We start from the raw sequence: 12,366 nt of genomic DNA on the forward strand, positions 1-12,366 counted from the left end.
ACATGATTGTAGTTATACTTTTATAACCAATACATTTAAAAATCCTATATAATAAAAGGCTAATATGCAAATCAGCCAAACCGTGGAACAACCAGTTGCTAGAACATACACTGATCAGATGGTCAATGCAGGAGCTGCCCCCTGCTGATCAGTGTGCTCCCACAGAGGGAGTGCCACTCTGCCAGAAGCCCTGAGCGGGGCTCACGGCTGGTGAGCACAGCAATGGTGGCAGGAACCTCTCCTGCCTCTGCAGCAGTGCTAAGGATGTCCGACTGCCTAATTAGGGAGTGCCTAAGCCGGCAGTTGGACATCCCCTGAGGGCTCCTGGACTCAAGAGGCTGGGCTGAGGGATCCCCACAAGTGCACAAATTTCATGTACCAGGCCTCTAGTAGGTTATAAATATATATGTACATATGTACTCAGACTTGTGTACATATGTACATCTGATCTATCATATATATGATATATACTTATATAGAGAGAATGTATAGATATTAAAATAATTTTATTTACTTATTTTTTTTACAGCTCCTTTACATTTTCTCAGTGTGTGAATAGACCTCACACTACCAATAAATGAGAGCTTAAGCAGGTCTTATAACTTTTACCTTCAATTTAAGGCAGTGATTCTCAACAAGGAATAATTGTTGATTCTCAACAAGGTGGCCGTGGGCGCAGTGGGACAGGCAGGACTTCCCGCCCTCCACAGCGGGAGAGGTGGGGGTGGTGGGAGGGAAGCCCACCAGAAGTCTTGCAGGAATATTCTTGCAACTTTTATTAAGTTGGTTAATAAAAGTATATAGGTTTTAGGTATACATTTCTAAATACATCAAGTCAAGTCTCCTTCCACAACCATTGATATTCCCTTTAGTCTCTTCTACCACCCCTCACCCCCTTTTCCTCTCAAAATCACCATATTGTTGCCTGTGTCTGTGAGTTTTTCTTCTTTGTTTAATCCCTTCAACTTTTTCACCCACTCCACCTCTCTTCTGACAGCTCTCAGTCTGTTCTCTGTATCTATGAGTCTGTTTCTATTTTGCTACTTTATTTTGTTCAATAGATTCCACATATAAGTGAAAGTATATGGCATTTGTCTCTCTCTGACTAGCTTATTTCATTAGCATAATACTTTCCAGGTCTATCCATGCTATTGCAAAATGTTGATTTCCTTCTTTTTTATGGCTGAAGAGTATTCCACCGTGTAAATGTACCACAGCTTTTTTATCTATTCATCTACTGATGAGCACTCTGATTGCTTCTAAATCTTGGCTATCATAAATAATGCTGCAGGGAACATAGGAGTACATATATTCTTTGGAATTAGTGTTTTGAGTTTCTCAGATATATTCCCAGAAGTGGGATTACTGGGTCATAAGGCAATTCCATTTTTAATTTTTTTGAGATAACTCCATAATGTTTCCCGCAGTGGTTGCACCAAATTGTATGTCCACCAACATGCACAAGGGTTCCCTTTTCTCCACATTTTTCACCAACATTTATCGATCTGTTGACCACTGTGGTTTTAATTTGCATTTTCCTGATGATTAGTGGAATTGGGCATCTTTTCAGATGTCTATTGACCACCTGTATGTACTCTTTGGATAAGTGTCTATTCATGTCCTTTGCCCTTTACAAAAAACCAAATTACATTGTTTTTTTAGTGTCGAGTTTTATAAATTCTTTATATAAATTTTGGGTATTTACTGCTTATCAGAAATGTAATTGGTGAATAGGTTGTTCCATTCAGTGGTAGTCTTTTCATTCTGTTGATGGTTTCCTTTACTGTGCAAAACCTTTTTAGTTTGATGTAGTGCAATTTGTTTATTTTTTCTATTGTTTTTCTTGCCCAAGGCAATATATCAGGGAAAATATTGCTATGAGAAATGTCTGACATTACTGTCGATGTTTTCTTCTAGAATTTTATGGTTTTGAAGTGTAACATTTATGTCTTTAATCTGTTTTGAGTTTATTCTTGTGCATGGTGTAAGAAGTTAGTTTAGTTTCAGGCAGACTTTTTAAAGCAGACAGTCTCCCTTAGGCACTTTTTTGGGTTCCTTGGAGACCCCATTAGAAACATTTGACCTCAAATCCTCTAATTTCAAGCAATTTCTTTTTTGCTAGTTTCAGCTCCTTCCTAAGTCTTTCTTTCTCTCTTTTCTTCTGAGTTCATTATGATGGGATAGTATGACTCAAGTCTAGTTTCCTTACTAGAAATTAGATAGATAGATAGATAGATAGATAGATAGATAGATAGATAGATAGATAGATAAACTTGCTTAATTAGACCTGTTTTCTGATTTAGCTAAACTTTTTCTAGCCCAGTGAAGCACCCAAACTTCTCTTTCAAGTAATTGTCAGCAACACAGCAGTAAATATGAACATGAAGCAGATTAAGTAGATCATTCAGGGAGAACAAATGGTAAATATTTAACTGCAGCAGTGTTTGACTATGTTCTGTACAGTGAGAAAACCTGAAATCATTTTCAAAGTCCACCATATCGTCTTTTCAGCCTGGTCAAGTTTCTAAATCTCCATTTTCTGTCTAAAGAAAAGAAAATAGTATTCCACCAAGTCTCCTATCTACCTACTCCAGAACTTCTGTGAGGATCAAATGAGATGAGGCATGGGAAAATGCTTCACCAACATTTGGTTAAAGTGTGAAATGTTTTCACCTAGCTATAAAGCAAGTAGTGTTCCTGAGCTGAAGAAACTGCAAGAAGGCTAGTCATCACTAGGGAAAGGAAGCCAGGTGTTGCTACTTTACATCATTTCCCAGACAGAAAGAAGGACACTAGCATATTAGCCCTTTTTGTACATAGATTGAATTCATAGCCTTTATCATGGAGCTTGATGATCAGTAGAAATTCAGCAAATATTTGTGCAGGAATTAATTTGATACTTACCTAATTTTGAGGATAGGATGCTGGCGGATAGGAAAATGTTTGAGGCAAATCTGTGTTTCAGAATTTCCCCTAGAATTGGGGGTAATTTGACATCAATAAGAAAAATAAGAAATATCTATTTCAGAAAAAGAAATCACTTTGGGTTAACATAAAAGAAGAATAGTGCCCTGAGCAATGCATTGTGGTTCATTTGGTTGGGCATTGTCCAGTGTACTGAAAGATTGGTTACTGGTTTGATTCCCAGTGAGGGCACATGCCTGAGTTGCAGGCTAGATCCCCAATAGGGGTCATGCAAGAGACAACTGATAGATATTGCACTGTCACATCACATATTTATCTCTCTCTCTATCTCCCTTCTTCTGTCTCTAAAAATTAATACAAATATATATTTTAAAAAAAAAGATTGCCAGAATTATTAAGGGCAAGCAGGACCTTTGAAAATACATTTATTACTTACAGGCAATATATAATTCTAATTAATGAAAATTAACAATTCTGAAGTGTTTCCCCCCTTGTTTAGAAGAGTTTTGCTTTGAACCTAATTTTGTATATAGATACAGAGACGTATAATTGCCCAGCAAAGGTTATTATGTTAACTCTGAGGGAATAAAAGTGAAAATAAATTGTGACCGTATGGAGCTAACCACATTCTCATTGCATATCTCCGTTTCAGTGGAGCTAATATTTTCATATGAGCAAATTTTTGCTCATATGCCCTGTCTAAGCAGAAGGGCCTAAGCCATTAATTCAGGGAGTTGTTCCATAACTACTGTTTTCTATTCATATTAGCATAAAGTAATAATCATAAAGGAGAAATTTACTGAAAGCCTCTGCCTTTTTTTTCAATTTCCAGTGTTCAGACTGCATCATAGTGCTTCCGATACAAACGACAAAAACCGAGTTAAAAGCAGATTAAAGAAGTTTATTACCCGAAGACCTTCCCTGAAAACTCTGCAAGAAAAAGGACTTATTAAAGGTACAAGACATTTTATACTTTTACGATAACAGTGATAAATGAATGTGCCTCTGTGTCCATAGCTATTCAGCTCTAAAGAAATATTAGGATTTTTTATTCTTTTTAGGTTGCTTATTGGATGTTCTGCTCTATAGGAGAGAAAAAATAATTGTCCAGAAAAATAATCCTGAGAAATTAAAGGGTGCATCATAGAATTATTGCAAGAAATACCTAGTTTTCCTCAGATCTGAGCTCTGTGCCAGGGAATAGAGAAGATAAATCTTAGTGGCCCATTAGAATGACTCCATGTCTCCTTGGGTCTGGACAGTTCCAGTTTATACCAATCATCCCAACATGCTTAGGAATGCACTCCTTTCCACTCTTGGGCATGTCCTGATTTGGATAATAATGTATCTGATCACCCTAGTCATAGTCTGAAGTAAATTCTAGGAAGAAGTCCTAGGAAAAAAGTCCAAGACAAATGAGTATCATAAAAATATGGAGATTTGAGAACTGGAAGCTAAGAGTTCAAACTAAACCTCCCCCCCCCTTTTTTTTCCTTTCCTTTTTAAAAATGTTTTTAATATTTGTTTGTTTATTTATTTATTTATTTATTTATATTTATCCTTTGCTAAAATATTTTTCCATTGATTTTTTTCCTTTTTTTATTGTTTAAAGTCCTACAAATAGTAATACATATGTCTCCTTCCCCACCCCCCCATTTGACTTTCCCCCAGCCTTCCCTAATCCCTGGCACATGCCCTTATCTCCCTACCAGTGTCTTGCATCCATTGGTTATGTTTATATGCTTTCATACAAGTCCTTCAGTTAATCTCTTGCCTCCCTCCCCCGCCCCCAACCCTGGCCAGCCTTCCGGCTGTCATTTGACAGTTTGTTCAATGCTTCTCTGCCTCTGTATCTATTTTTGTCCATCAGTTTATAATGTTTTTTATTATCCATAAATGAGTGAGATCATGTGGTATTTTTCTTGCACTGACTGGCTTATTTCACTTAGCATAATGCTCTCCAGTTCCATCCATGCTGTTGCAAATGGTAAGAATTCCTTTTTTTATATATAGCAGAGTAGTATTCCATTGTGTAGATGTACCACTGTTTTTTTTTTATCCATTTGCTTATGGGCACCTAGGCTGTTTACAAATCTTAGCTATAGTAGATTGTGCTGCTATGAACATAGGAGTGCACATATCCTTTCTATTTGGTGTTTCTAGTTTCTTGGGATATATTCCTAGAAGTTGGATCACTGGGTCAAATGAGAGTTCCATTTTTAGTTTTTTGAAGAAACTCCATACTGTTCTCCACAGTGGCTGTACCAGTCTGCATTCCCACCAGTAGCGCACAAGCATTCCTTTTTCTCTTCATTACTGCCAGCACTTGTCGTTTGTTGATTTGTTGATGATAGCCATTTTGACAGGTGTGAGATGGTACCGCGTTGTCGTTTTGATTTGCATCTATTGGATGATTAGTGACTTTGAGCATGTTTTCATATGTCTCTTGGTCTTCTTTCTGTCTTCTTTTGAAAAGTATCTATTTAGGTCCATTGCCCACTTTTTGATTGGGTTGTTTATCTACCTTTTGTTAAGTTGTATGAGTTCCCTGTAAATGTTGGAGATTAAACCCTTATCAGTGATAATATTGACAAATATGTTCTCCCATGTAGTTGGCTTTCTTGTTGTGTTGATAATGTCTTTCGCTGTACAGAAGCTTTTATTTTGATGTAGTCCCATTTGTTTATTTTCTCTTTAGTTTCCATTGCCCTAGGAGCAGTATCAGTGAAGAAATTGCTTCTGCATATGTCTGATATTTTGCTTTCTGTGGATTCCTCTAGTATTTTTGTGGTTTCCCATCTTATGTTTAAGTCTTCTATCCATTTTGAGTTTATTTTTGTGTATCGTGTAAGTTGGTGGTCTAGTTTCATTTTTTTTTTCTTGCATGTATCTGTCCAATTTTCCCAGTACCATTTATTGAAGAGACTGTCTGGACTCCACTGTATGTATATGCCTACTTTGTCAAATGTTAATGTAGCATAATGGTTTGGGTCAATTTCTGGGTTCTCTATTCTATTTCATTGATCTATATGTCTGCTTTTATGCCAGTACCAGGCTGTTTTGAAAACAGTGGCTTTGTAATACAGCTTGATATCTGGTGTTGAGATCCCACCTACTTTGTTCTTCTTTCTCAGGATTGCTGCAGCTATTCAGGATTGTTCTACTAAATTTAAATAAGCAGGTACTTCTGCAAATATATCTAAAGTAAATAATAAGATATATCCTAGCACAATCTAGCCACCAGAATAAAAAAATATAAACTCTGACATTACCCTAATTGGAATTCAGACCTTAGTTCTACCACTCATTTGTAATGACATTGGACAAGTTATGATCTCTCTGACCTCAATTATCTCACCTTTTAAATGGGAATACTTATACCCATCATTGACATAAGTATTGAGAGAAATAAATGAGAAAATTCATGTAAAGCACTTAACAGTTTCTGGAATATAAGTATTCAATAAATATTCTCTGCTATTAAAATTGTTATTTATTAATTTTTTGTTAGTTAGCATATCAGGTAGATGAAAGGATGAATGGATAGATCGAAACAGGGATATAGACATCTGTAACTGAAAATTAACTTATAGATCACAAAGCAAAATTATGTAATTTTCCTGACCAAGGAAACATATGAGCCAAGTCCATTATTCTCCCTGTTTTTCAGATGTTCTAACTGATGAATATATTTTAAAGTTAAATATATTTTTAATTGAAAATGGGCTAAAATAAACTCAGAACAAAGTTGAAAGACTTATAGAAGTCAAGAGATGATTTAAAATATAAATTTTTCTCAGGAAGAGGGAAAAGCAGATTTTCAGATTTTTAGCAATACTTAATATAAGAATTATTTAAATATTTTACAATTAACTGACAATATAAGAATTATTTAAATATTTTACAATTGACCAAACAATTTTAGTTCATCTTGAAACAAATGAACATATCACAAAAATAACCTATCATTTTGAATTAACCCTAGAGGATGGAATTTTTGTGAATCATTGACATAGGTATCACTAATAGAGGGGAAAATTCTTACAATGCAAGCATATTTTTAATCGGCTCATCTCAAACTTTTACTCTGAAAATGTCCTTTTCATAGTCACAGACAGTATTTGATCCTCTACATATTCAATTACATCCTATACAATAAAACCCTAATATGCAAATTGGCCAAACAGTCGAATGAGGTGCATAACAACCGGTCACCATGTTGTGCACTGACCACTAGGGGGCAGACGCTCAATTCAAGAGCTGCCCTCTGGTGGTCAGTGAGCTCCCACAGGGGAAGTGCTGCTCAGCTAGAAGCCAGGCTCACAGCTTGAGAGTGTAGTGGTAGTGGCAGGAGCCTCTCCTGCCTCCGCTGCAGGCAGATGGTAAGGAGCCAGGAATCCTGGACTGCAAGAGGGATGTCCGATTGCCCAAGCCAGCAGGCAGACATCCCCCAAGGGGCCCCAGCCTGTGAGAGGGTGCAGGCTGGGCTGAGGGACTCTCCCTCCCCAGTGCATGAATTTCATGCACCAGGCCTTTGATATAATAATAGACTACTATCTTTATTTTACCTTAGAATTTATCCCATAGATTATAATTTTCTTTTTTTAAATGTATTTTTATTTATTTCAGAATTGAATGGAAAGGGAGAGAGAGAAATAAATATCAATGATGAGAGAAAAACATTGATTGGCTGCCCCCTGTACAATCCCCCCCAACCCCGGCATGTGCCCTAACCTGGAATTGAACCATAACCTCTTGCTTCATAGGTTGATGCTCAACCACTTAGACATGCTGACTAGGCCCCACAGATTATCATTTTTTTTTTCATTTTTTTTTTTTTTTCTTTTTTACATAGGATTCAGTTTCAGGTTACCTATCATCTTAAAAAAAAAAAAAAAAAAAATCAAATAAAACCAGATCAGTAGCCCAAAGAATCCCAATCTGACATAAAGTCTAAATTTTTCATGACTCTGGAAACATGAAAAATCTTTTAAGTCAGTGGCAGGGTGTGGCCCAATCAAAATGCTAAGGAGTGCTATGGTGCTCTAGGATTGGTCTCGGAAAGCACCAGAGGAGTTGGAAGCCTAACGCAGCCTTCCTGCTGATGCAATGGAACCACTTAGCACACTCTGCCTTGCACATTTCCTGTCTTTCAGCCCCATTAAGTTTTCACCATAGCTGACCAATGAGTCAGTATTCATTAGTAGGGCTATGGAAAATCTTTGTGAAATTCTGATTTGATAAGCTGCCATTGTTGTCTCCAGTGGAATTTTCTTCCAAATACAGATCGTTATGCAAATATAGTCACTTCTTGGGATTGTTTCAGTTTTAACTGTGAAATTTTTAAAGGCTTTTACTGAGATTTTTTTTTTAAACTGAGTAAAAAGCATTAAACCATTTTTTTTAAAGCTACAGGCTCAGTATAATTTAATACTTTACTTTTATATTTTTAGCATACCTAAGGAAAATACTTTGAAAAGATTGCAGGGTTTTTGAAGGGCTATAAGAATTATATAAAATAAATGAATAATTGATGGCTAAATGGTTAATTTCTCCAAGTAAAATGACTTAACTCTTTCAAGGAAAATTATTTAGAAAAAGCAAAAATGGCTTTTTAAATTGTTGCGAGGTGCATTTGCCCAAAGATTATGGATCAAACTCTTTAAACTATCTAATTGTCCAGACCGATTCAGGCTTCAATATCAAGGTTCAGGAAAGCTGTGTGTGGTAGTTTGGGTCTTACAGTGTGCTTCCTGGTTCCTGGGAGGGGCTTTGCAGGGTCACAGACACTTTCCAAAGTGTTTAGTCTTTCATGCGATATTACCATCAAGTTGAGAGGCCTGAGCTGTGAATTCAGCTGGTCTTTATGGAGCACCCATTGAGGGTCAGGAAGGGCTGTGCTTTATTGGCTTTATAATGCCCAGTACAACTGTGAAAAAAGAATTGTCCCAATATTATATGGTCCAAACTTAGTCAAAAACCCTTTTTTCAAAACTTTTTTTGTACTCAGGGACACCTGGCCAATATGTGATTTCATTGGCCCTAATATAGATCTGGAAAAAGTCACTTGATGTGGCTGAATTTTTTAGTGTTTTTTTTTTATATAACTAATGAGAAGGGCACACTGTGATCCCAAAAAGAGGCCCAAATATAATTCTGAATGCACCCAATGGAGAGAAATCTTCATAGTTCAGGTGGGTGCAGCAACCACTGGGCCATTGCAGGGGTAGCTTCTGAAAAGCCTTCCATTTCTCCAACAGCTTTCACATTTGGCAAGGGGAGAGAGGGAATTAGTGAATGCCTTTATTTTATTAACTTTTTGTTCAAAGTATTACAAATGTCCTTTTTTTCCCCATTAGAACTTCTCCACCCTCTTCTGGCCCCCTCCCCAGGCCTTCCCACTCACTAATGTATGTCCATGGGCTATGCATATATGCATATAAATTATTTGTTTAATCTCTTCTCATATCCCCCCCCCCCTTCTGAAATATGTAGTCTGTTGCATGTTTCAATGTCTCTGGTTCTGTTTTGTTCATCAGTTATTTTCTTCATTTGATTCCACATACAGTATAAGTTAGGTCATGGGATATACATTTCTTTTGCATTAAATACCTCATTGGAAAACAAAACAAAACACTTGAATCAACTTAATATGTAAATTATTGAATTGAGAGGTACATTTTAGGGTGGTAGGTATGTTCTACTTACTTTTAAAACTGAAATAATAACTTTAGCATCAGCCAAACTACTTTATGTAATCTTTCAAGTAACAGCATTGACATCCAAGAACAGAAAACACTTGGCAACACAATTTTTAGAAAAGATAACAATTGCTTGGCTTTCTTAGAAGCAAGTAGTATTTCCTTATATCAAATGATAGAGAAGAATTGCATGTTTAGAAAGTAGTTGCTTTTATCTTAATATGGGCAAAACCATACTGGAGATGCTAGTAGAAATTGAAAGCAATGTTGGACTAACTCTATTTTTTAGTTTGATATATTGTTTGTGAATTTCTCATACAAACTTTTTCTCCCAGAGTTTAATTTTTTTTCTTGCTTTCAGGGCCTTTACATGATTAAGGGTTTGTTTAGTTATCTCAATTAAACAGTATATATATTCTAGTCTAGAAATATCTGCCTTTTACCAGTCAAGTCCTTCCACCATCTTACACCGAGTTGCTTTGGTTGCTTTTCAGTCTTCACCTTTATCACCCTGTGACTTCCTTTCACTGATTTTCTGAGTTGTAGTCACTGTCTTCTGAACTCCATGCCTTGTCTTTATTGCTTTAAATAATTTTATTACTATGTAACAACTTCAGTAACTCATTTAGAAAACATGAGACCTTAACTGTCTAAAAATATCTTCAGTATCCCCACACACTTGATCAATAGTTTAATTGGGCATAAAATTCCATTGCCTTTAGAATACAGAGTTGCAGGTTCCATTTCTTATTTTTGTTTCTTTGTGCTTTTTTTTTTCTTTCAGGATCATTGGGTTTTTTGTCTTTATTATTGGAGACTCTATAATCAGATGATTTGCAAAGTTGGCAGAATTTTAAAAATTTATTACATTTGGCATTCAACTTGAAGAATTGCACTTCTCTTTAGCTCTGGAATTTTGTCTTTTTATTATTATGTTGATAAGTTTATTCCATCAAATTTCTGTTTCCTTTTTTGGAATATTTAAGATATGAGTATCAGATCATCAGTTGATTTTTCTCATATTCTGAAAGAATTTCCAATTTTATCCTCCTATCTTTATATGAATTCATACTTTAAATTTTATTTTCATTTTTTGTATGCATTTTTTATTCTCTGTTCTTCTTCTTCATCTTTTTTCCCACATTCACATGCCACAAAGCTTTGTTGACCAATCTATCTCCATAACTAACAGTAGGGATAGTACTTTGCATTTCATATATATTAATTAATTAAGTGGGAAAATAGAAAATAGGTTATATATTCGAACTAATTTAAATGAAATAGGTAATTTTGTCACTTTGAAATTTGTTTTTTATTTTTTTTTATTTTAAAATGGTCTTTCCTGTTCTTTGAGTCATCATTTTCACATATGTTCCTTTTATATATTTGTCTAATTTTGTTTTTATCACATTAGTGATTGGCTCAAATGTCTGATGGACAATGATTGCCCATTCTTACTATATAATGAGGCTGTACAAAGATTAGCTAAAGCTTGGTATATTTGGGTAGAATTTGTCAATGATATGCTTTTGCTGTAGGGTGACGGTAGGGACTCACATCTACCTCAAACATTAAATATTTCCAAAAGATGTAGAATGATATATACTCTTGATTAACTGAATCCATCTTTATAGATTTTTAATGATTATAGAAAATTTTCTACTTTTATTTTGCAATTAAGAAAATTGAAAGCATAGCAGCTTTAGAATTTGACTGAGCTAGGTTTAAATCTGGATTCTGCCATTTACCAGCTATATAACTTAATATTTGGTTATTAACTTTTTCATTGATGAAATTTACATAATAAAGTTTAAGTGAAGTGATATATGGAAAGAACCTTGCACAGTACCCAGCTTATCATGACTTTCAACAACCAACAACTTATCTTCCTCCCATCCTTCCTTCATCCCTTCTTTCTCTTCTTCCATCTTTTTTTCTTTTCATCTCTCTTCCCTTTCTTCATTTCCTTCTTTTCTTTTGCTACTTAGATTTATAGAGCAAATTATGGCCATCATGCTCCCAGAGAACCATTTTCCCATATAGCCCTTTTAAGCTTGAGAAATTAATCCAGACAAGTGTCAAGGGAAGGCAGCAGTAACTTGCTTACTTTAAGGAAAGTATGTACATAATCTGCAGTTGGCTCATATTTATATTTTTTAGTAATTTTTATCATGGTACTCTTTATACATAAATAAGAATGAGCTCATTTTATTTCCTAACTATACCCACTTACAGAGTGCCATCTAATTGTTGGAACATTTAAGTAATTACCCACAGAGACACGACTAATTGTTTAAGGTTTCTGTTATAAGAGAAAATAATGTCCTTGAAATTATAGTGCTTTTGTAAAGTATATCAATTATATTGAGAAATAAATAAATATTTGCCATTCAAATTGTAGATACAAATTATCAGCCCTAAACTTTCAACAGCCATGTTTATGGATAGCAAAATTAGTGAGTTAAGAGCAAAGTATGTTTTTAAATAATTTGTTAGAACTTACATATGACAGAGCAACTGACCTGTTACATTATTAATTCAAGCGAAAAATATATGAGCAATACTGTAGTACACCTTTGAACACAGATAAGCTCCAACTTTGCCACTTGATCATTGTTAGTTTGAGAATAATTGTATTTGAATTTATATATTGGGGCCTGGGTCTATCATTGCTTGGTCCTGAAATACTCTCACAACTTCCACAATACGCACTAATGTGCCCAAAAATACTTGTAAATCT

At 35.2% G+C, this 12,366-nt stretch overlaps 1 protein-coding gene across 2 annotated transcripts in view; it reads left to right on the plus strand.

Moving 5' to 3' along the window:
• The window catches only part of ARHGAP15 (Rho GTPase activating protein 15), a 609,260-nt gene that overhangs the window by 347,031 nt on the left and 249,863 nt on the right, over window positions 1-12,366 (plus strand). For both annotated transcript variants that reach the window (XM_084891908.1, XM_084891909.1), the window contains one exon: window positions 3,758-3,880. In XM_084891908.1, coding sequence (XP_084748034.1) covers window positions 3,758-3,880 — 123 coding nt within the window. The remainder of the gene's footprint in view (window positions 1-3,757; window positions 3,881-12,366) is intronic.

Source organism: Pipistrellus hanaki (genome assembly GCF_964339955.1).
Source record: "Pipistrellus hanaki genome assembly, chromosome: 8".
Taxonomy (NCBI): domain Eukaryota; kingdom Metazoa; phylum Chordata; class Mammalia; order Chiroptera; family Vespertilionidae; genus Pipistrellus; species Pipistrellus hanaki.